This window comes from Rana temporaria, chromosome 8, assembly GCF_905171775.1.
Source record: "Rana temporaria chromosome 8, aRanTem1.1, whole genome shotgun sequence".
Lineage (NCBI taxonomy): Eukaryota > Metazoa > Chordata > Amphibia > Anura > Ranidae > Rana > Rana temporaria.
The window spans coordinates 39,887,248-39,909,580 of record NC_053496.1 but is presented as its reverse complement, the minus strand read 5'-3'; the positions used below and the strand labels follow the sequence as shown (position 1 = coordinate 39,909,580).

General features: G+C 45.6%; 1 protein-coding gene across 1 annotated transcript in view; it reads left to right on the top strand.

Moving 5' to 3' along the window:
* The window catches only part of SHOC2 (SHOC2 leucine rich repeat scaffold protein), a 94,386-nt gene that overhangs the window by 57,871 nt on the left and 14,182 nt on the right, over positions 1-22,333 (top strand). Inside the window, exon 4 of the mRNA XM_040361633.1 lies at positions 12,903-13,033. Coding sequence (XP_040217567.1) covers positions 12,903-13,033 — 131 coding nt within the window. The remainder of the gene's footprint in view (positions 1-12,902; positions 13,034-22,333) is intronic.

Sequence of the window (22,333 nt, the reverse complement as noted above, 5' to 3'; positions counted from 1 at the left end):
AACGCGTCAACTGTATACCCCTATTTCTTGCTGTGATGTGTGGTGTTTGAAAACTTTTACCAATAAAAGGCAACCGAGAGGTTTCTTCAGAGTGCGGCTGTCCAAACATTTCTTTCTACATTTGCTTTGTGCATTGCCAGCACCTGGGTTTCTCTGAGAGGACACGGATTCATCCACATACCCACCTGGGGCAGTGACTATCATTTCTCTAGCTTGTAGAAGAGCTTGGATTTATTAAATGAGTTTGCCAAAAAATGTAATATTGCAGAATATACAGCCTCATGCTATATAAGCTCCATTTCATGCTGAATGAATTCAATTATTAATGTATCTAAAATGGAAAATCTTTCGATAGATTTTTTTTTTCTCCAAAAGCATTTTATTAAAAAAAAATCCACCCTGACACGTATACAAGGGGCAGCCTCCGCTGCCCATGATTGGTTGTCTGCTTTGACCGCTTCCTGAAGGCATAGCTCAGGCTAAATAGAGTTCTTAATGTCACCTCCACACATTGAAAACTGCAGTCCATAGCGCCATGGGATTTCTGTGCAGGTGCAGTGTTTTGTTTTTTGTTTTTTAAAGGTTTTAGGGACCTTTTTCCCTGTTTCCCACAAGTACAGCTGCCCATTCAAAGAAATTGGCTCCTGTGCCCGCACAAACGCAGGTGCCAGTAAACCACATGTAAACCTAAGCTGACAAATGCCATGCATCCGTTGCTAGTGCATGTAGATAGGTAGTGTCTGCAGGAGATCAGCTGAACAGACAAAAAAATGTTCTTTGCCATGAGGTGCCATGTTGAACTTCCAGTGACCAGTATGGGAGAGTGAGAGCAATAACACCAAATTTAACACACCTGCTCCCCATTCACACCCGAGACCTTGTAACACTGAGTCACATGACACTGGGGAGGGAAAATGGCTAATTGGGCCCAATTTGGATATTTTCACTTAGGGGTGTACTCACTTTTGTTGACAGCGGTTTAAACATTAATGGCTGTGTGTTGTTGTTTTGAGGGGACAGCAAATTTACACTGTTATACAAGCTGTACACTCAGTACTTTGTAGCAAAGTGTCATTTTTTCAGTGTTGTCACATCAAGAGATGATAATTATAAAAATGTTAGGGGTGTACTCACTTTCCCTGTTCGTCTTTCAGGACAGGTACTGTAGAGAGACACAGGCTCCTCCCCTCACAGGAAACACCGCCTTCCAATTAAGAATTTAAGCCTCATCCTCCCTCAGCTCCTCAGTTTTATGGTGTTTCCTCCGGAGGGGAGACACCGCTGGGGGCCAAGGGCCAGACAGCTGGGGAAGCTGAGGCCAGTTTTCCTGAGAGGGGGGACCTGTTCTCCCTGGGCTCAGGGCTATTTTTTAAACGCATGGCGTCCTGGTTGACTGGGGAAGTCACTTACCCAGGACATCGCCGTGTAGCGTCCCGCGGACATTCCTGGGGTGGATTCAGCCGCGGAGGCCTATTCACTCAACGCACAGGGGTGGCGCTGCAGGCGGGGTGCACGCTCCCTGTGAGATTTCACAGTCGGCCAGGAGCTGGGCCGGACCGGATGACGAGTGACGTCAGTTCCGGGGGGGGCGGGCACTTCCGCCGGATACGCGTCACTGGTCCCGGACGCTGCAGTGTGAAAAGGCCTGACGCTGGGCTGGTGCGGCCTCTCTCTTCTCAGCCGTAGGGTCGGCGTTTTGGCAGGCAGTCGCGACCACATTCCTCAGCGAGATGTCGGAAGCAGAGGCTTCCCGTGCACCTCCGGATGACGACAGCACCAGCCACTCTAAGGTAAGGAGAACCCTGGGGTGGTGTTCCCTTATCATGTTGTACAGCTTCACTGGTGATTTTTTTGTTTTCTTCTCCTGGTGGTCGGGGAGTTTGTTAGTGTAGTGTGTCTGGAACCCTGGTGGTGGTTGGTCCTAGAACACTCCTGGTGGTTACCTGTGTTATGCGCTGGTCTCTCTTTTAATCTAGCCTCCACTTTCTTCTGTGTTTTTCAGAAATCCACAGAAAAATCAGCCCACAGCAGGAAGAAATGCCCTTCCTGCAGATCTTCACTTAGTGAGAGTTGGAACAAAGCACTTTGCAGGAGATGTATTGAGGGGCTGGTTAAAGAAAGGGAGGCAGAGCAGGCATCTGAATTAGCAGCTTCTATGAAAGAGCTTTCTGGCACCTTTCAATCGTTTAAAGATATTTTTGCTAATTTTCAATTGCCCCAAAGCAGCCCTTCTGTAGCGCAACAGGTAATTCCACCGAATCCTGAGGTTCTTCCCTCTGGGAGTAGAGAGAAACCTGCGGATATCAGAGAGGATGCTGAGGAGGAGCAAGACAGTGCCGCTTCTAGCTCCCAAGAGGAGTCAGATAGTGAGAAGACAGAGGCAGGGTCCTCAAAGGTCTCTCGCTACAAGCTTTCCCTTGAAGAGGTGGAAGAGTTATTGGAAACTATCCACGCTACTTTAGGGATAGTTGAGGAGAAAAAGACACTGTCACTCCATGACCAGATGTACAGTGGTTTGGGAGAACAAAAGAAAAGGGTTTTTCCAGTCCATGAAGTACTGGTCAATGCCATCAAAAAAGAATGGCAGGACCCAGAGAGGAAACCTTTCTTCTCAAACTCTTTGAAGAGGAGGTTTCCTTTTTCTGAAGAGGAGGCTTCAGTGTGGAACAAATCCCCCAAACTAGATGCCGCCTTTTCGCAGGTATCCCGACATACGGACTTGGCGTTTGAGGACATGGGGTCCTTTCAGACCCCATGGACAGGCGGATGGATTCGCTATTAAAAAAGTCCTGGGATGCTTCCCAGGGGAACCTTAAGCCAGCTATGGCAGCAACAGTGGTGGCCCGTAATTTAGAGCATTGGCTCTTACAAATTAAGGCACATATTGAGGCCGGAACGCCAAAAGAGACTATACTTTCCTCTTTTCCAACTTTACTGAGTGGCGTACGGTATGTAGCGGACGCCTCAGCAGAGTCAATCCGCATGTCTGCCAGATCTGCAGCTCTATCTAATTCTGCAAGAAGAGCTCTCTGGCTCAAGACATGGCAGGGGGATAGCGCCTCAAAGGTTAAATTGTGCGGGATCCCCCTTACAGGAGACTTATTATTTGGGCCAGGCTTGGAGGCTGTCTTAGATCGTACAGCCGACAAGAAGAAGGCTTTCCCCTTAAAGAAAAAATTTGGGGGACAGACAAAGAAAAAATTCTGGACCCAAAAGAAGGTGGAAGTCCCCAAACCTGAGGGAAAGAAAAAGTTTTGGGGACCAAAAGGGAAAGGCCGTGCCGGGGCACTTTTTCGTGCTCCTGAACAGCCCCAAAAACCTCAATGACGGAGTCAAGGTGGGAGGAAGGTTGGGGGCCTTTCTCCCACAATGGGAGACGATCACCAGCAACCAATTTGTGCTGGGGATCATAAGGAGAGGGTACAGACTAGAGTTCTCAAGTCCCCCCCCATCCAGACTCTTAGTCACCAATTTGCCCCAATGCAAAGAGAAATCTGTGGCTCTGATCTCCTCTCTTCAGGAGTTGGAGGATCAGGAGGTGGTAGTTCGGGTTCCATCGGAGGAGATAGGAAAGGGCTTCTACTCCCACATATTTGTGGTCCGCAAGCCTTCAGGGAAATTCAGGCTTATACTGAATTTAAAACCTCTAAACACCTCGGTCACGTACAAACGGTTTCGGATGGATTCCATCTATTCCGTGAGGACACTCCTCCTTCCGAACTGCTTCATGGCATCCATAGATTTAAAGGATGCCTACCTACACATCCCAATAGCGGAATGCCATCAGAGATTTCTCAGACTGGCCGTGAGGTCCAGAGAGGGGATGTTTCACCTGCAATTCAAAGCACTCCCCTTCGGGCTCTCCTCTTCCCCCCGCATATTCACCAAAGTGATGGTGGAGGTACTAGCCTTTCTACGTCTCAAGGGCATCCTGGTGATAGCTTACCTGGACGATCTGCTATTCTTTGCAGACTCTCCGACACGGTTGTCCCAGGACCTCCAGGTTGCAAAGGGGATTCTGGAGAACCTAGGTTGGTTACTCAATCTGGAAAAATCCAGCCTGACACCCTCCCAAAGAGTCACTTTTCTGGGATATGTACTGGACTCAACCAGACAGATGACTTTTCTCCCAATAGAAAAAGTTCAGAAGGTGGACAACGTAATATCACTTCTTCAGAGCAGTTGCCAGCTTCCGATAAGGAAAGTCATGTCAGCTCTGGGGTTATTAACATCTTGTCTTCCTGCAGTGCAGTGGGCGGGTCTGCATTTCCGACCTCTACAACTGTTCATACTGAACATTTGGGACCACAAACCGGAATCCTTGGATTCCCTGATATCCATACCGGTTCACATCAAGAGGTCCCTTTGGTGGTGGAGGAAGGGGGCGAACCTTTTACAGGGCCTGGATTGGATCTCCCCGATTTCCAGAACAGTGACAACAGATGCCAGTGGCTCCGGTTGGGGAGCACACCTGGACTCCCTTCTGACACAGGGTCGCTGGGCAAAAGAGGACTCGCAAAAATCTTCGAATTGGAGAGAACTAAAAGCGATAGAGTTAGCCCTCAAAGCCTTTCAGAAGGAGCTGCAGGGACAGCATGTTCGAATCAGGACAGACAACTCCTCGGCAGTAGCTTATGTCAACAAGCAGGGGGGCACCAGGAGCAAGTCCTTATGGGATCTGACAAAATCTATTCTCATATGGGCGGAGGCCAATGTCTTGTCCCTCTCAGCCATACATCTGAAGGGAGAATTAAATCAGGTCGCAGACTTCCTCAGCAGGAAGAAACTGAGGGAGGGCGATTGGGTTCTGAATCAGGAAGTTTTCAGAGCGATCACTCAAAGATGGGGTCTTCCGGAGGTGGATTTATTCGCCTCAAGAGAAAATGCCAAAACTCGGCTCTTTTTTTCCCTAAACAGATGGGATGGAGCTCTGGCGGTGGACGCTCTGGCCCAAACCTGGAAGTTCTCCAGGTGTTATGCTTTCCCCCCTCCGGTTCTAATACCAGCAGTCCTGAGGAAACTGCAGGGGGAGAACACAACACTCATTCTCATCGCACCTCATTGGCCCAGGAGACCATGGTTCTCTATCCTAAAAAATCTATCGATAGAATCTCCTTGGATTCTACCAATTCGGGAGGATCTCCTTTTGCAGGGTCCAATCTGCTGCCCGCAGGTAGAGAGATGGAACCTGGCAGCCTGGCTTCTGAGGAAGAGCTGCTGAGGGGCAAAGGGTTTTCAGAACGCTTGGTTGAAACACTCCTAAGCTGTAGAAAGAAGGAGACGCAAGCCATTTACCAAAAAGTGTGGAAACGGTTTAACATCTGGTGTGCAGAAAGCTCATTCAGTGTCAACAGCTCTGTGGCTGTTTTAGAATTTCTTCAAGCTGGAGCTGATAAAGGGTTGGCAACTAGCACGCTGAAGGGTCAGGTGTCAGCGCTAAGTGTATTTTTTGAAAAACAACTAGCATTTGACCCTTGGGTCTCTAGATTTTTTAAGGCTTTGAGTAGACGGAGACCTGTTAAAACCTCCAACTTCCCAGTTTGGGATCTCTCATTGGTTCTTCAAGCCTTTACAGTAGAACCATTTGAGCCTTTAGACAAATGTAGTTTAAAAGTGATCACTCTCAAAACAGTGTTTTTAGTAGCGATCACTACTGCCAGGAGAGTGAGCGAACTCGAGGCCCTATCTATTAGGGTCCCCTTTTTTCAAGTTTTTCCGGATCGCATCATTTTTAAGACAGATCCGGCTTTTCTACCAAAGGTAGCTTCTAAGTTTCACAGAAGTCAAGAAATAACATTGCCTTCTTTTTGTTCAAATCCTGTGAGGGAACAGGAACACAAGTTTCACAACCTAGATGTTAGGAGGTGTGTCCTACAATACTTGGATTACACAAGTCAGTTCAGGAAAGCTGATTCACTATTTGTTTTGTTTTCTGGGTCCAAGAAAGGGTCTAGGGCTTCTAGACGCACGATAGCCAGGTGGTTAAGGGCAGCCATCGTTCTAGCCTATTCTTCTAGGGGAGTAGAGCCTCCACAGGGTATCAAGGCTCATTCCACCAGGGCAGTAGCAACTTCCCAAGCAGAGTGTGCTGGTGCTTCCCCGGAGCAGATCTGCAAGGCTGCAACATGGTCTAGTTTCTCAACGTTTGTAAAACATTACAGACTGGACCTACTTTCAACCAAAGACCAGGCTTTTGGACGCAAAGTACTGCAAGCAGTTGTCCCACCCTAGGGTAAGGTGCTCGCTTATCCTCTCTACAGTACCTGTCCTGAAAGACGAACAGGGAAAAACGGGGTTACTTACCGGTAACATCCCTTTTCCTGGAGTCTTTCAGGACAGCACTGGTACCCACCCTCTTTTGTTGTAGGGGTTATTATGGAAACTCATCAGACGAGGCCGTCGGGTAAGATGTAATTTTATACTTTTATGACGTGTTCTTGTGTCTCCCCAGCTGGCCGGAGGTACTCTGGAAAAAACTGAGGAGCTGAGGGAGGATGAGGCTTAAATTCTTAATTGGAAGGCGGTGTTTCCTGTGAGGGGAGGAGCCTGTGTCTCTCTACAGTACCTGTCCTGAAAGACTCCAGGAAAAGGGATGTTACCGGTAAGTAACCCCGTTTTTTGTGAGGTACTGTATGTGAACAGCTTCAATGGAAATCAATGTGGTTTCACATGTCATGCGAATTGGATGGGGTTCAAAACGCAATTCACACACATGTGAACCAAGCCTTAATGATTCAGAGAGAGAATGGTTCTCTTCTAAGCTGTCGTGTTTTAGCCTTTAGGGGAGGAAAAAAAACCTAATGCACTTACGAGTGTGCCAACAATACATTGCACTACAGGCGTGTAGCTTCACCGCCGTGAGATCTCGGTGACCCCAGCTTCCTCTTGTGACCTGCAGCCTTGCCTTTGGGTGCTGGGAGTGACGACACAATCGTGGTTTCAACACTCGGCGCGCTGTCACTTCCCAGCATTTTTGGTCAAACCTGAAAGCTGCAATCTCACTGAGAACCTCTACTTATCCCTTTCTTTTTTCCTGTGTAGGTGGTAACAGTTGTTGTCAATCTGCCTGTTAGACCCCATACACACTATTAGATTTTCTGCAGCTTTTTGTCTTCAGATTTACCAAAACCATATAAAATAAGGTCAAACCTTAAGAGTTTCTATTTGTATGCAATTGGGAAGGCCCTTGCACTATATGGTTTTGGTAAATCTGAAGACAAAAATCTGCAGTGTTCAGTGTTCACGGAAGTCCAATCACTAAACTTTTCTTCCCGCAGAGGTCTGAACAGCGTGTTTGTGCGATGACTCTGGTCCTTCACATCACAGGCCCCCTCCTTTTATATCACAATCCTGTCCCTATATTCTCAGTCCCCCTGCATATCATAATCCCCCATTCACAGCAGTGTCTTCTGTCACCCCCTTCACATCCTGCAACAGTGTTGTCCTTTTACCCCCCTTCACATCATTCCCAAGCACCCACATACACAATGGTGTCCTCTCCCCCCCCCCCCCCCCTTCACACCATTCCCAAGCACCCACATACACAGTGGTGTCCTCTGCCCCCCCCCCCCCGTCACATCATTCCCAAGCACCCACATACACAGTGGTGTCCTCTGCCCCCCCCCCCTGTCACATCATTCCCAAGCACCCACATACACAGTGGTGTCCTCTGCCCCCCCCCCCCCCCCCCCCGTCACATCATTCCCAAGCACCCACATACACAGTGGTGTCCTCTGCCCCCCCCCCCCCCTGTCACATCATTCCCAAGCACCCACATACACAATGGTGTCCTCTGCCCCCCCCCCCCCCCGTCACATCATTCCCAAGCACCCACATACACAGTGGTGTCCTCTGCCCCCCCCCCCCCTGTCACATCATTCCCAAGCACCCACATACACAGTGGTGTCCTCTGCCCCCCCCCCCCATCACATCATTCCCAAGCACCCCCCCGCCCCACACACACAGTGATGTCCTCTGCCCCCCACCCACATACACAGTGGTGTCCTCTGCCCCCCCGTCACATCATTCCCAAGGCCCCCCACACACACACACAGTGGTGTCCTCTGCCCCCCGTCGCATCATTCTCAAGCCCCCCCCCACCCACACACACACACACAGTGGTGTCCTCTGCCCCCCTTCACATCGTTCCCAAGCCCCCACGCACACATGCACAGTGGTTTCCTCTGCCCCCCCTTCACATCGTTCCCAAGCCCCCACACACACATGCACAGTGGTGTCCTCTGCCCCCCTTCACATTGTTCCCAAGCCCCCTCACTCATACACAATGGTGCTCTCTGCCCCCCGTCACAGCATTCCCAAGCCCCCACACACACACAGTGGTGTCCCCTAGCCCTGCCTACACGTATGGGTGCACACACACGTGTCTTCTGTCCCCTCCCCTTTACAACAAGGAAACAAGGTGGGCTCCATCTGACTTGCTGCATCTTCTAATGCACATTGTGAGAAGCTCACAGTGTGCAGTGAAATCGGAGTAAAAAAATACAGTACAGGAGAGGAGCCTGTACAACTGTTGAAGATGAAGTCCAGTCTTGAAGAGCCCCAGTAGACTTTCATTTTGTTATACCCCGCTTTCTGTTCCTGTTTGTGGTTTCAGCTAGTTTGTATTTGCTTTTCTGTTTACGAGGGACATTTAGTGAACTCTATTGTGAGCTAGTTTATGTGTAGTGGGAATCCTTGGATGCAGAAAAATTCAGAGGGGTTTTCGATCACTGGACCTTCATTTTGATTTATTAACCCAACAGAAGTTTTATTAAAAGATTCGTTCACACTATCTGCGGTGACCTGCATCTTTCTGCATTGGATAAATGAAGGTTAATGCTAGGGCACATTAGTTTTCTATGTGCCCCATTCACATCACAGTGCTGGTGTGATGTGCGCCGGGCGTAGTGTCGAAAAAATGGCATGACTGCATTTTTACACCCAGCATGTCACTGCACAGCAGTGCAACACACCACGCTGCTGGGCAGAGGCATGAATTCAAGTGTCATTTTTAAATAAAGTAAAAAAAAAAATTAATAAAAACTGTAAACAAAGACGTGCATTGCATTGAAACTGACGCCATCCTGCTCTGTCAAACTTTTTTTTTTTTTTTTTTATGGTTTAGTGTGAATCTATGAATTCCGAGTATAAGACATGTACTATGTTGGCTTTCATGTCAATAACCACTTGACATACATGTATCAGTTTTGCAAGTGTTTTTTCAGGACTATAGCTGAAGATATCGGCCATAACCAGGTACCGTCTTTTGCAGCCGGCACTGGCTTTCTCATGAAACCGGTCCAATCGGCCCATGAGCAGCTCCTGCCGCTCGCCGGTGTTTCTGGGGCTTACTGTTTCCGCTGGTTAACCCGAGAAACGATCTGATGGTGCTGTCAACAATCTTTGATCAACTCTAAAGGCCTATACGCACAATTGGACTTTTTGACAACATCGGTCTGATGGACGTGTTTTATCGGACAATCCGACCGACTGTATGTTCATCCTTCGTTTTTGCTTTTAAATGTCCTTATTTCTTCTGAGAAATACTCGCTTCCTGTTCTTCTGTCTGTAACTCCACACAGTAATGCAAGGCTTTCTCCCTGGTGTGGAGTGTTGTGCTCGCCCCCTCCCTTGTCCTGACTCTCCTATATTCCAGGGGAGGGGGCGAGCACGACACTCCACACCAGGGAGAAAGCCCTGCATTACTGTGTGGAGTTACCGACACAAGAACAGGAAGTGAGGATTTCTCAGAAGAAATAAGGACATTTAAAAGCAAAATGGAAGGATGAGGTAAGTGAAGGAGGACTGCACTAAGGTAAAGGAAGCTATTTAGGAAAAAAATGTTTCCTTTACAACCCCTTTAAAGTGGAAGTAAACCCTCCTATCTTTTTCAGCCAAGGAAGCTGCCATCTTGGCCTTTGTTCAATCTTCAACTGCCATGAAGCTGCACATGTGATCAGTTATGACACCAGCCATTGGATGGTTTGGCAGTTTGGTTGAGAGCACAACCAATGTGCAGTTAGCATTCCCAGCATGCCCGGAATGGTAACAGTTTTTTTTAAGCGTTACATCGATGGGTTTACTTCCGCTTTAAGAAGATTGCGTGTTTTTTTTTTTCACTGCAGATCTCTCCATAAAGAGGACCTGTCATCCTCCTCTCTATTCCAAGGGATGTTTACATTCCTTGTAATGGGAATAAAAGTGATAAAAAAAAATTGAAGGGACCGTGTAAAAATAAAATGCATAGGAAAAAAAATGTAAGCGCCCCACCCCTCTGTGCTTGTGTGCAGAAGCAAACGCATACATTAATCGCATGTACATATCTGTTTACTTGGCGTAACATCATCCTTCATATTTTACAAAAAAAAGTGTGTTTTTTTGTTTCGCAAAATTATGTTTGAAAAACCGCTGTGCAAATACTGTGTGGCATAAAAAATTGCAACAATCGCAATTTTATTCCCTAGGGTCTCTGCTGGAAAAATTCAAATGTTTGGGGGTTCAGAGTCATTTTCTAGCAAGTAATACTGATTTCAATTTGTAAACAAAAAGTTTCAGAAAGTCTGGTCAGTAAGTGGTTAAAATGAAAATTGGTTTTGTTTGAATATCTACCAGTATATACCCAGCTTTAGGAGACTGGGACAAAGTATTGTCGCCCTATGACAGGCAGGGCCTGAACATGAACCTTCATGGCAGGATCACCTGATATTCTTTTAAAAAAAAAAAAAAACATATTCAAAACTACTTTTGAAATAACTTGAACATGTCAAAGCGTACGTGATTATAGGGATTGGGTTTATGTCTACTTTTACGGCTTTCAAACAAAGACTGTCTGAGGAATAATTGATGGCAGTCGGGAGGGGGAGGGGGGAGTTATTGGCTTCTCAGCCTTTAAAACTCTCTTCCTTTTAATGGGATAAACCTGCAAGTACAAAAATCATGGCTTGGACGCTTCATTACCCAGACTTCACCAAATCCCCCTTGTTTTGAAGTCATCCTGTAAAATCTTGTCATGGCATTGTAGCCCATCCTTCATGTTGGAGGCAGAAGTTTGGCTTTCACAAGCTTCACATCATTAATCGCTCTTTGCTAGACTGGAGGTGCACCAATGGTGGCGGCCCCGACATTGGCGCAAGCTAAATCGTCGTTTTATACTTTGCAATTGTCATCATACTTGAAATGTTGGTGTTTTGTGCACAGAATTTAAAGAAGGTGTTTTTTTTTTTTTTTTTTTTTTTTTTTTTTAAATACGCTGTGGCGTGTGTAAGTTTAAATTATTCAGCACTCTATACTAATGCACAAGTATATGTAAACTATAGGTAGAACAGATCTTCCCAAGCCCAATTTTGACATGTGTTGGTAAAACCGTACATATCACTATTTTGTGCATCCAGGTGGATTATACCGCGTTTTTTCAGGAATTTCATTTAGCAGTAAATGGTATTCGCTATCTGCTGATTTATTTTTGTATTTCATCTAAGGAGAACTGGCCCAAAATAGTGAAGGAAAAAAAAAAAACCCCTCCAAAAAAATGTAACCATCTATTTCTTGCTACTACCATAACCTACCACCAAAGAATAGCCCAAAATACGTTCTCCTGCCCCTGACGATCGCAGCAATTCCACATATATGTATGTTGATGTTTGTACCCGGTAGTACAGCCCAGAAACAATGGTGTGCCTTTTTTTATTTTATTTTTTTATCCTATTTAAAACACACTGTTGTTGTTGTTGTTGTTGCTTTTCTTTCTCCCTTTTCTTTCTCCCTTTTCTTTCTTTCTCCCTTTTCTTTCTTTCTCCCTTTTCTTTCTTTCTCCCTTTTCTTTCTTTCTCCCTTTTCTTTCTTTCTCCCTTTTCTTTCTTTCTCCCTTTTCTTTCTTTCTCCCTTTTCTTTCTTTCTCCCTTTTCGCTGTAAATATATGATGGTTTTCATACAAACACTATCTATATATATATATATATATATATATATATATATATACATCTATCTCTCTATATATATATATATATATATATATATATATATATATATATATATATATATATATATATATATATATATATCTGTGTATAGGTAAACCCCTGTAATATCTCTATAAAATAATATTGTAACAAAACGCACTGATTATGAATAAAAAGATAAAAATACTCACCTTGACCCAAACACTAATTTTGGGTCTGACTCGGATCAAACCTTGATCTGGGTATTTTTTTTCCTCCTGCATCTAATTCTGCATCTTACCCTCCCCTCACACTGACAATGCTGTCCATGTGTGTTTCTGTTGCTCCTTCGTCCAGAGTGTAGGCACCCTGAGGCAGGAAGTGTTACTGGATGATGGATTGCCAAGTGAAAATTGGTGGGGGGAAAATGCCTAATGATCCATTCACACATTTGTACGGCTCAAGTCCTGCGACTTTGATGCGCCTTTAACTTTGACGTGACTTTGGATGGGTGCGGCTTGGATCTGACTTGTTTTCCCTCCACAAAGTTGCTGGACAATCCCACTGTTGCATGTAAAACTTTCAGGTACAACTTTGCTCTTTAAGGGATTGTCAACTCCAATACAGCACCTTGGTGTCGACAGTCCCTTGCAGAGCAAAGCTTTTTGTATTGGGCAATGATGCCCAACATGGATGGTGTGAACAAGCCCATAGATCTTACTGCTTGTTAATGAGCTATAAATGCCTATAGTCCGGGCGCTTAAAAGGACAGTTGAAGTAGAGTTGCCATTTGTAGTGTAAACTCTACCACTTAATTTTCATTGGTTGGTGGTTGCATGGGTTTTAAGTCACTTGCAACTTTCTTGGTGAGACTTAAAACCCCAATGTGTCCTTTCAGCTGTGTTCTTGGTTTTGCAAGAAGTCGACAATCAGGATTTTATGTCTGTTCTTTTTTTTTTTTTCTAGGGAATCTGTCCAGCTTGAACCGCTTGGGGCTGCGCTACAACAGGCTGTCGGCCATCCCACGATCCTTAGCGAGGTGCAGCGAACTTGATGAATTGAACTTGGAGAATAACAATATTTCCACTTTACCAGAGGTAAGATAATATGGTTCCCTTTCTTCACCAGGAGGTAGACAAGTTATCATGACTTGTAATTACTTGGCTTTGTTTTTGAACACTTTAAACTGAAAAGCTAAAGCAAACCAGATATTTTCCTTGCTCCCCAGAAGTACATACTCGCTATCTCTTTACTCCCCTGGCGCTCTGTTCAGTCACAGTGAAAAAGTGTCGCTGGGTGTGGTGGAGCATGTCACTCGTTTTTATGTTGCAGCATAGTGCTTTTTAACTGGCTGAGCACTGCCACATGGGAGTATCGAAATGAAAGCAGAGCTCCACCCCAAAGGGGAAGTTCCGATTTAGGACATCCCCCCCCCCCCCCCCCCACTCTCCTTCTCCAAATGCCAATTTTCTTTCTTTAAGGTGGGTTGTGGGTAGCTGGTTTTGATAGGTGGTACCGTCGCCTACTACTTTTCGCTTCGCCTAGGACATTTGAACGGAATTTCGTCGCCAGCCCCCCCCCCCGCACTCATCTGGGACATGTTAAAGGTCCCAGAAGACTGAGGGACCATTTACAATGCATAGTGGGTGCCCACAGTTGAGATGCTGGTGCCGGGGAGAGAAGAGACTGAGAGAAGGGACGACTCGGGTGAGCACATTGCTGGTTCCTGGAGCAGGGGAGTGTGTTTATTAAGTCAGCAGCTACAGTTTTTGTAGCTGTTGACTTTTAACCACTTGCCTGAATGACCGCTACAGCATGGTCGTCCAGTTCTGGCACCCCCCAGAACTGCACCTGTCTGACACAGCTGATCACAGAACGGGGTAAATGGCCAATCACAGTTGCCTTTTACCATGTGATCAGCTGTGTCCAATCACAGGTGATCACAACGTAAACACACTTGGTTATCAGCATTTCTTTACTCGCACCGTGGAGAGCTGGTAACCGGCAAATGTGAAAGGGGACATCTACACTGATAATCGGGACACCCTCATCAGTGAAAGAGATAAAATTACCTTAACTCAGGTTTTTTTATTATTTTTTAACATTTTTGATCTGTAAAAGGGGTTGTAAAAGTGTTTTGTTTTTTTTTCTAAGTGGGTTTCTTTAAGCTAGTGCATTGTTGGTTCAACTTACCTTTTTCCTTCGATTTCCCTTCTGAATGTTTTTTTTGTTTTCTTTGTCTGAATTTCTCACTTCCTGTTCCTCCTCAGTAAGCTGTTCTGGCTGACTAACCCCCAGCCAGAACGGCTCGGATGATGGGGGCAAGCTTACTGAGGAGGAACAGCAAGTGAGAAATTCAGACAAAAAAAACATTTAGAAGGGAAATCGAAGGTAAAGGAAAGTGAACCAACAATGCACTAGCTTAAAGGAACCTATTTGGAAAATAAAAAACAAACCTTTACAACCCTTTTAAGCAAAAAAAATAAATAACAGTGGTGGCTAAATACCATCAAAAGAAAGCTTGATTTGTATGAAATTATACAATTTAATATGCGTACAGTGTTGCATGACCGAGCAATTGAAGTATTAGGACTCTGGCCCCCTGACTTCTGGTGTAAGTCCAAACCACATGCCTTCATCCTGTCCAATGAGAGTATTCTGAATGGCTGCTGAGATGCTCCCATTGGCTTGATGTCTGGCTCCTTGTAGAATGTGTAGTGTGGAAACGAGATTCTAGCTGGTCGGTGATTGGAAAGCGCCCTATCCAGTTGTGCTGACCTTTTTACAGCGCTCCTCCGCTGCTCTTTCCTTTATTGCAGCTGTTAGGAGGGCCCTGCTTATGAGAATCTCTAAAAGGAATGGACAAGTGATCCGAAAAGGTAATAAATATGTGAGGGTGACTTGATGGGGGAAGTAAAAGTTCAGTCATTGGGTAGAGGGAGGACAGGCGTCCTGAAGAAATGTGTTTTCAGGGATCGCCTAAAGGTGTACAGAGTTTCTGTAAAGATTGCAGAAGGGAGTTTTAGTGGATGGGTGAAGCTCTGGACAAGTCCTGGAGATGGGAATTGGAGTAGGTGTTGCGGTAGCTAGAGATTAGGAAGACTTGGAGGGAAGATGATGGTTTCAGTGATAGAATTGGGTGATATGACTAATGTGGTGATGTAGTTGCATGGACTTGGCGTCTAGTTGCTAAGTGTGAACACTTCACATAGTTGAGATCATGTCTGCTCCATGTAAACTCAATTATTTAGCCATAGAAGAAGGGAGTGGCAGTGAAGCACTGTAAAGATGGGTATGACTGGGTTTGGGGGTAGTGGGGAGCTTTAACCACTTGCAGCCATGAACTTGGTAAGATTTATTTATTTATTTTTTTATTTAGAACTGGCTGTTCGGTAAAAGATCTGGGCAGCTCTACATGCCCCCCTGTGCTGACACTGTGGTGGTTTATCGGGCTCTACTATTCTTTTTTGGAGCTCTGGGCCACAGTAAACTGGCAAGTAAGTAAGAGCAGGAAGAGATCAAGGAACATCTGTTCCCTGATCTCCTCTACTAGTAATGAAGCTGAAAGCAGCAAGCATTTTATCACTTCCAGATTTAGTTTATGCATTCTTAAATACTGTAGCCAGGGATCTGGCTTAATTAGGTGCAGTGGGTCTAATGTACTCCTGATGTCTCCATAAAAAAGTGTCGCCTGTCCATGCTATTCCATTGCTCGTTAGCCCCCTTAGGATAGCAATAATGTTAAAGGGGAGAATAAAAGTGCTTGTATGTAATTGCTGGCACATGCTTAGGGTCTGCCTGCCTGCTTGTGTATATCAACAGCGTTTGCGCCACACGTGAGGTATCGCTGTGGACGTTGGGGTGAAAACAATTATTCTAGGGTTGTAATTTATGGTTAAATGAGTTGTTAAGCTTTGTGTGTTTTCACCTTAATGCATCCTATGCATTAAGGTGAAAAAACACCTTGCACTCTCCGGGCCCCCCGAGCCCCCGTTTTACTTGCCTGAGCCCTGAATCTCTGTGGGCGCAATGCTTTCCGCCAGCTCTTGTGGGCTCTTCATTGGATGATTGATATCAGCGCAGCTATTGGCTCCCGCTGCCGTCAATCAAATCAATGATGCTGCACACGGGGGCGGGGCCAAGTGATGCACTCTGCGGCTATGGCCGCTGACTGTATAACGTGGGAGCGTGCCTGCAAGCTAACCCACTTGGGAGAGCACTTCCCAGAGGGGGGGGGGGGTTAGCTCTTGCGTGGAGGAGCCGAGACAGCTGCCGACTTTAAACCCTTTTAACTCTATACTGATAACCTTTAAAGGCTTTTAAACTTTCACCTGATTACATTTTGGGTATCATAGTGTTTCGCTCATTTCATGGGAGCTCGCAATTTTGCGGTTTGACATGTTGTGTATCTATCTATTTTCTTGCAGCACCATTTTTATATTTTACCAAAAAAGAGGCTATGTTTGTATACACTAAAATTCATGTCCGTGTATTTTTCCTTTTGAGAAAAGCTGCGACAAAACAAAAAAATTCAACTGCCACCATTTCATTTTAAGCTCCATGTACATGGGACATTTTTACAACTACTCCTAAATTATTAAACTTGACATATAGTAACCCACGTTTAAAACGTGAGTTTTGCTGCGTTTACATTTGATTTGTAGGTAAAGTTGATCCAGGGTAAATCCGATTGCCTCTCGGGGGATCAGGAAGGAATTTTTTCCCCTGCTGTAGCAAATTGGATCATGCTCCGCTGGGTTTTTTTGCCTTCCTCTGGATCAACTGTGGGTATGAAGTTGGGTGTATAGGATTTTACTGTGTTTTTTTATTTTGTTTTTTGTGGTTGAACTGGATGGACTTGTGTCTTTTTTCAACCTGACTAACTAACTATGTAACTATGTAACTATGTACATGCAGTGTTTAGCGGCGTTTTGCCGCGTTTGCGTTTAGACGCGTATAAAAAAGGCTTGTTGCTGTGCTCCTGGCCAGTGTGGCCTACATGTATGTCATGCTAATCCTTTCTATTCCTTCCTCAGGTTGGACGCTATTTTTGCCCTGTTGGCAGTTAGGGGTTAATGCCCGCACCAGTTGGGGACAGTGCAGGGCAGGGTGGGGGGGTGTTTGGGTTTCTAATGTTAAGAGACAGTCTTTGTTATCCTGTACAAATTTATCTTGCTTGGTACCATGTTTTTGTAATTGTGTTGCTAGCGCTCGCCCCCGGCTGGGGACGGTCGCATGGGATGATGGCCCTCCGGGGCGCCCCGAGTCCCGGAGTCTCGTCTCACCCATGGAATGTGAGGGGGGGTTAGAGACCCCATCAAAAGGTCAGCCATGTTTGGGCAGCTTAAAAAGCTGCGAGTGAATGTGGTGGCCCTGGTGGAAACACACGCTGAGGGTCCAGTATTACGGTCACTCAGGCGGCCTTGGATAGGTTGGGCCTACCACTCTGTCCACACCACCCACTCCCGTGGAGTATCCCTGTTGATTGCTAAAAATACACACTTTGAGCTCCAGGACTCTGTAATAGACCCATTGGGTAGATATGTCTTCCTAAGAGCCAAACTACTAGGGGATATGTACCTCCACCGTTCCAGTTCGATGTTCTGACCGAGAGACTTAACTTTATGGCATTGTACCCTGCTGTACCAGCCGTTTGGTTGGGCGACTTCAACAATGTGTTAGACTCCGCTCTTGAACGACCGGCCCTCGCAATCTTCAACATCCACCCACCCGACGAGATTTGCACGCCCTCTTAGTGACTTTAACCTGATATATACGTGGAGATCCAGGCACCCGGCGGAGCGGGCATACTCCTGTTACTCTACATCTCATCACTCTGTCACGTATAGATCTTATCTCTCTGACCATTGCCCCTACTGGGCTGGACTCTCCCTGCTACATGCCCACCCACCGGGAATCCGGTGCCACCAGAGACCCAACTGACTATATATCTCTAAATATAACGCCGCTATTTGACATGCTTAAGCAAAGGACACAGGTGTGGGCATGTTTGCCTTTGGGTGTCATGGGCCGCATAAATCTCATCAAAATGATTTTACTGCCAAAAATCCTATATGTGCTCTGGCACTCCCCTGTGTATCTGGTGCTCAGGCTTTTCAAATCCATAGAAGCTCTTTTAAAACCATTTGTCTGGGGCAATAATAGGCACAAACTTCCGTGGCACAAAGTTAAATACCCCACTGACCTTGTAGGAATGTCCCTTCCTGACCTTAACTTATACTACCTTGCGGCCCAACTTTTGCAAATTTTTCACATTGACAAGATTGACAGAGACAGGTTCTTGTGTCCAAAATGGTCTCGATCAACTTTGGACTCCATGGTGGCGATAACTGGAGGGACGGAGAGGGAGGGCGGACCGACAGACCGAAAGACTCTTTTGTATCAGTATAGGAGAGTGTGGGGACTCTGGCTTCAGACAAACTACGCATACCGCCCCTACACGATTTCACCCCCTTATGGCACAACATGGCCCTCCCCGAATTCAATGTGATCCCAGACAGTGGGCTATGGAGCTCGAGGTAAGTTTTCTATTTGTCACATATCACCTTTAATGGGGAATTAAAATCCTACGACCACCTGAGGTCAGAGTATTCACTGTCTGATCGAATGTACTTTAGATACTTACAGCTTCGCTTTGCTTTCAATGCACAATTCCCCCTAGATGATCTATCTGTAGGAAATAACCCTTTGATGGAGGCGGTAAAGTACCCAGACCCCAAGAAACTCATCTCTAACTTTTACACTATGTTATCACTCCCTATGGCGTCCGTGGCGGCGTATGCCTTGAAGTCTAGGTGGGAGGGAGACTTTGGCCCCATTGCTGATGAGGGGAGTGACACCCTGGACTCGTGCAAGCTGGTCTCTCCCAAATTGTCTGATTGACCCAGATATTCATAACACACAGAGCACATCTCACGCCATTCAGAATTTCAAAGTACAAAAGCGATGTCTCAGGTGCCTGCCCAATGTGCAATCGGGAATCGGGCACTTTCTTCCACCTTCTGTGGAAGTGCCCCAAAATACAGACCTTCTGGTCCCAGGTTGTAAGGTTCCTACATGACACGATGGGATCCCCCGTAACACTAGAGCCGAAAACCGTGTCTTCTGGGAATTTTCCCTGACCCAGACTTCAATAAATTCACCAAAATATTTCTACATGAAACACTTTTCTCTGCACGTAAGGTTGTTGCTAGAGTGTGGATGAGACCCAATCCTCCGAATTTTGCACACTGGATTGTGCAGGTTAACTCAGTCTTGCCCTACAAGAAATTAATATATTCTCAGAGGTTGTCCCTCTAAATACAAAAAAGTTTGGGACAGGTGGCTTAAGGCCGCTGACACTTGTGTATAACTAGAAGAGATGTGGTTTGTTCCTTTTGGGTCTTGCCTGCTGTTTGGTGGGAGGTGCGTGTGATGGGTGGGGGCGAGACCTCGGGCGCCATGAGGTGTTAATACCCTGAAGTAACCGACTGTTATTGGTACCAATTATGAAGTCTCAAGTTTACGTTTATACTGTTAAGGAATGATGCTGTTTACTTTTTTTTATTGCGGTTAAGAGATTATGTAAGCTTTATTTGTCGTTTGTCATGATATCCCTATTGTCCCTTTTGCTCAATAAAAAAACAAAAAAAGCATATAAAAAAAAAAAAACGCCTATAAACGAAACGCTGGTAAACGCGGGTTACCACGTTTAGCTGTGTTTAGTCGCGTTTGGCATCTGAAATGTGGAAATCTTCTGAATCTGAACCCATTTTTTTGCTTTCAAAGAAACGCTGTTAAACTGCCTAAACAAGGCAATAAACGAGACTGTTCATGGTCACATGGGATAACATTGAATGAGGCTCGGGGGCAGTTGGCAAAAAACATCCAACTGCCTCTGAACGTACGTTTAGCAGCGTCCCGTGTACATGGGGCCTGAGAGGGCCTCTGCTTTCAGAAAATATTTACTGTTTGGGGATGTACAGTAAAAATGAAGGCTCTATTTCCACTTTGCAGGATTCTACCCCTTGTTCCAAATCTCATGGCAATCGGTGCAAAATGCACAGTGTGCGCTAAATGGCACCCCAAACGCGGAGTGATTTTGCGTGGCAAAATTGCTATGAAAATCTTGTGAAGCTTGTCACCCAAAAAGGAGCTTCTTTTGGGTGACACACACATGGAGTAGCTCTTAAAGTGAATGGGCTGCCCTATGCGTGACGTGTGAGGATCTCCCACACAATTTCGCGAGCTGGAACCCACGTTCCCGCTACGCAAAGTGAGAATAAGTGTTTTAACGTTTTTGCTTCTAAGGTAATTTTTTAAAATGTTTCCCCAAAGTGGTTAAAGAAGCTCTGTAACTTTACCTTGAACCAGATCTGCAAATGCAGGACCCTTTAAGTCCCTTTCACACAAGTGGTCTGATCAGGTCCGCCTGTCCATTTTCAGGAGGACCCTCTATGGATGACATGTGTAAACGGACTTGTGTCCATTTACACCTGTCTACCTCCAATCTGATCCAGATCAGAGGGCAGTTGGCTGTACACGGACAGCTGGTTTGTTTACATCTGACTGCCCATAGAGTAAAGTGGGCTGTGTCTGCATAAGCTGATCGGACCCAGACCTGTCACTGGCAGGGCATCAGCGGACAGATCTGGCCTGTGTGAAAAGGGTCGTATACTCTTAGGCTGGCTATACACTGGTCCAGTAGGGACTGGCCGAAATATAATCCGTGTGTGGCCTCTCCCCGCTTAACAGAAGTCAATTGTTGAATCCACTTCTGTTGAATGACCACGTTGGAAAAATGTATCGACGATCAGCAACTGCAGCCAATTGACTCCAGCCACTGATCAGAGTATTCTCACAGTGACAGGTGGATGGAGGTGGGATGCCTTCATTCACCTCACTTGTGTGGATGGAGGAATTGGTTAAAAAATAAATGACCATGTATGGGTGAGCCTTAGAACGAGCTGTGCGTTTCCTGCTATGCTCCAACAGCAACCAGGTTCAGAAACGTTCCAGAAACTCAAAACTCCCTAAGGCAATCTGTTCTCATTAATCTGCATGCTTTCTTCAACTTTCCGAGTAGACAATTATAATTTTTCAGGTTTTTATCAGTATTGCGATGCCAATAAAGAGAGAGCTTTGATCTGCTTAATGGACGCAGCCCTAATGGACTTCCTTAATGGAAATCAGCGATTTTCAGCAGCTCTTCATAACCGTATTCTGCCCTAGGTTGGCGTTCGCCTTTAATTCCCTCCCTGGGCTGCATTCATCGAGCCCCTCTCCCTGAGACATCAGCGGCATGGTTACTGTCAACATGGCAAGCTGAATTCTCCACAGATTGCTTCATAAATTAGTCATGATTGTAGCAATTGGCAATAATTTCTCCGCTCTGTGTAAACACGCCCTGCCAACCATATCTGCCGTTGTTTTGCTGGTTTCAGAAGAGGCGCAGAGCTTTTTTTTTTTTTTTCTTTTCCCTGTTCCTCCCCCCTCTCCTCTGCTAAACGCTGCATGTTTTAGGTGTAAAAGATTTCAACATGCTTTCATGCTGTAGTTTTAACCCTGACTTTTCTGGAACTTTGAAGCATTAGCTTGGAAAGCCCATAGGCTGGTTCATTGAGGCTTTTTTATTGTTTCTTTTATAAACTCTAAGTGAATTTCATGTTTTCTTGTGCTGTAAGCTGTGATGCATATTCTTTTTTACTTTTTTTTTTAACCTTTTTGCACTAGGTTAGGTCTTTGTCCCAAACCTGTTTATATTCACTTACTGTGTACTACTTGCTGGAGGTCTGTTCCACTCAACTACTCTTATAGTAAAATGCTTTCCAAGGTTAGTTTTGAAGGTGACCCTTCTAGTCAAAGTGAAGATCTATTTAGAGGAATCGTGACCACTTTTCTCCTATTAGTGACCCATCTAGTAATAACCAATGATCTTTATAGAGGAATCGGGACCACCTTCCTCCTATTGGTGACCCATCTAGTAATAACCAATGATCTATATAGAGGAATCGGGACCGCCTTCCTCTTGTTGGTGACTCATCTAGTAATAAATAAAAATCTATACAGATGGAGGAATCTGGATCACCTTCATTCGCCTGGTGACCCCTCTATTGAGAACTATAGATCTATAGAGAGTCCTGGTGCCCAACCTGCAGTCCAAGGGCAGCATGTGGCCTTTTTGTATGTGTTGTGCGGCGCTCGGACCTTGGCAGTCTGTAGTGGGAAAATTGATTGGGGTAATGGCATTGATCCCTACTAGCCTCATGTAATGTTCCCAGTTTTGTATGGTCTTCTGCAGCCTATCCGCAGGAAAATATGTAGCATATCTACATTCTCGAACCCTCATTTCCTCTTCTGAAGTTTGAGTCATCTCAAGCATTACATATATTGAACAC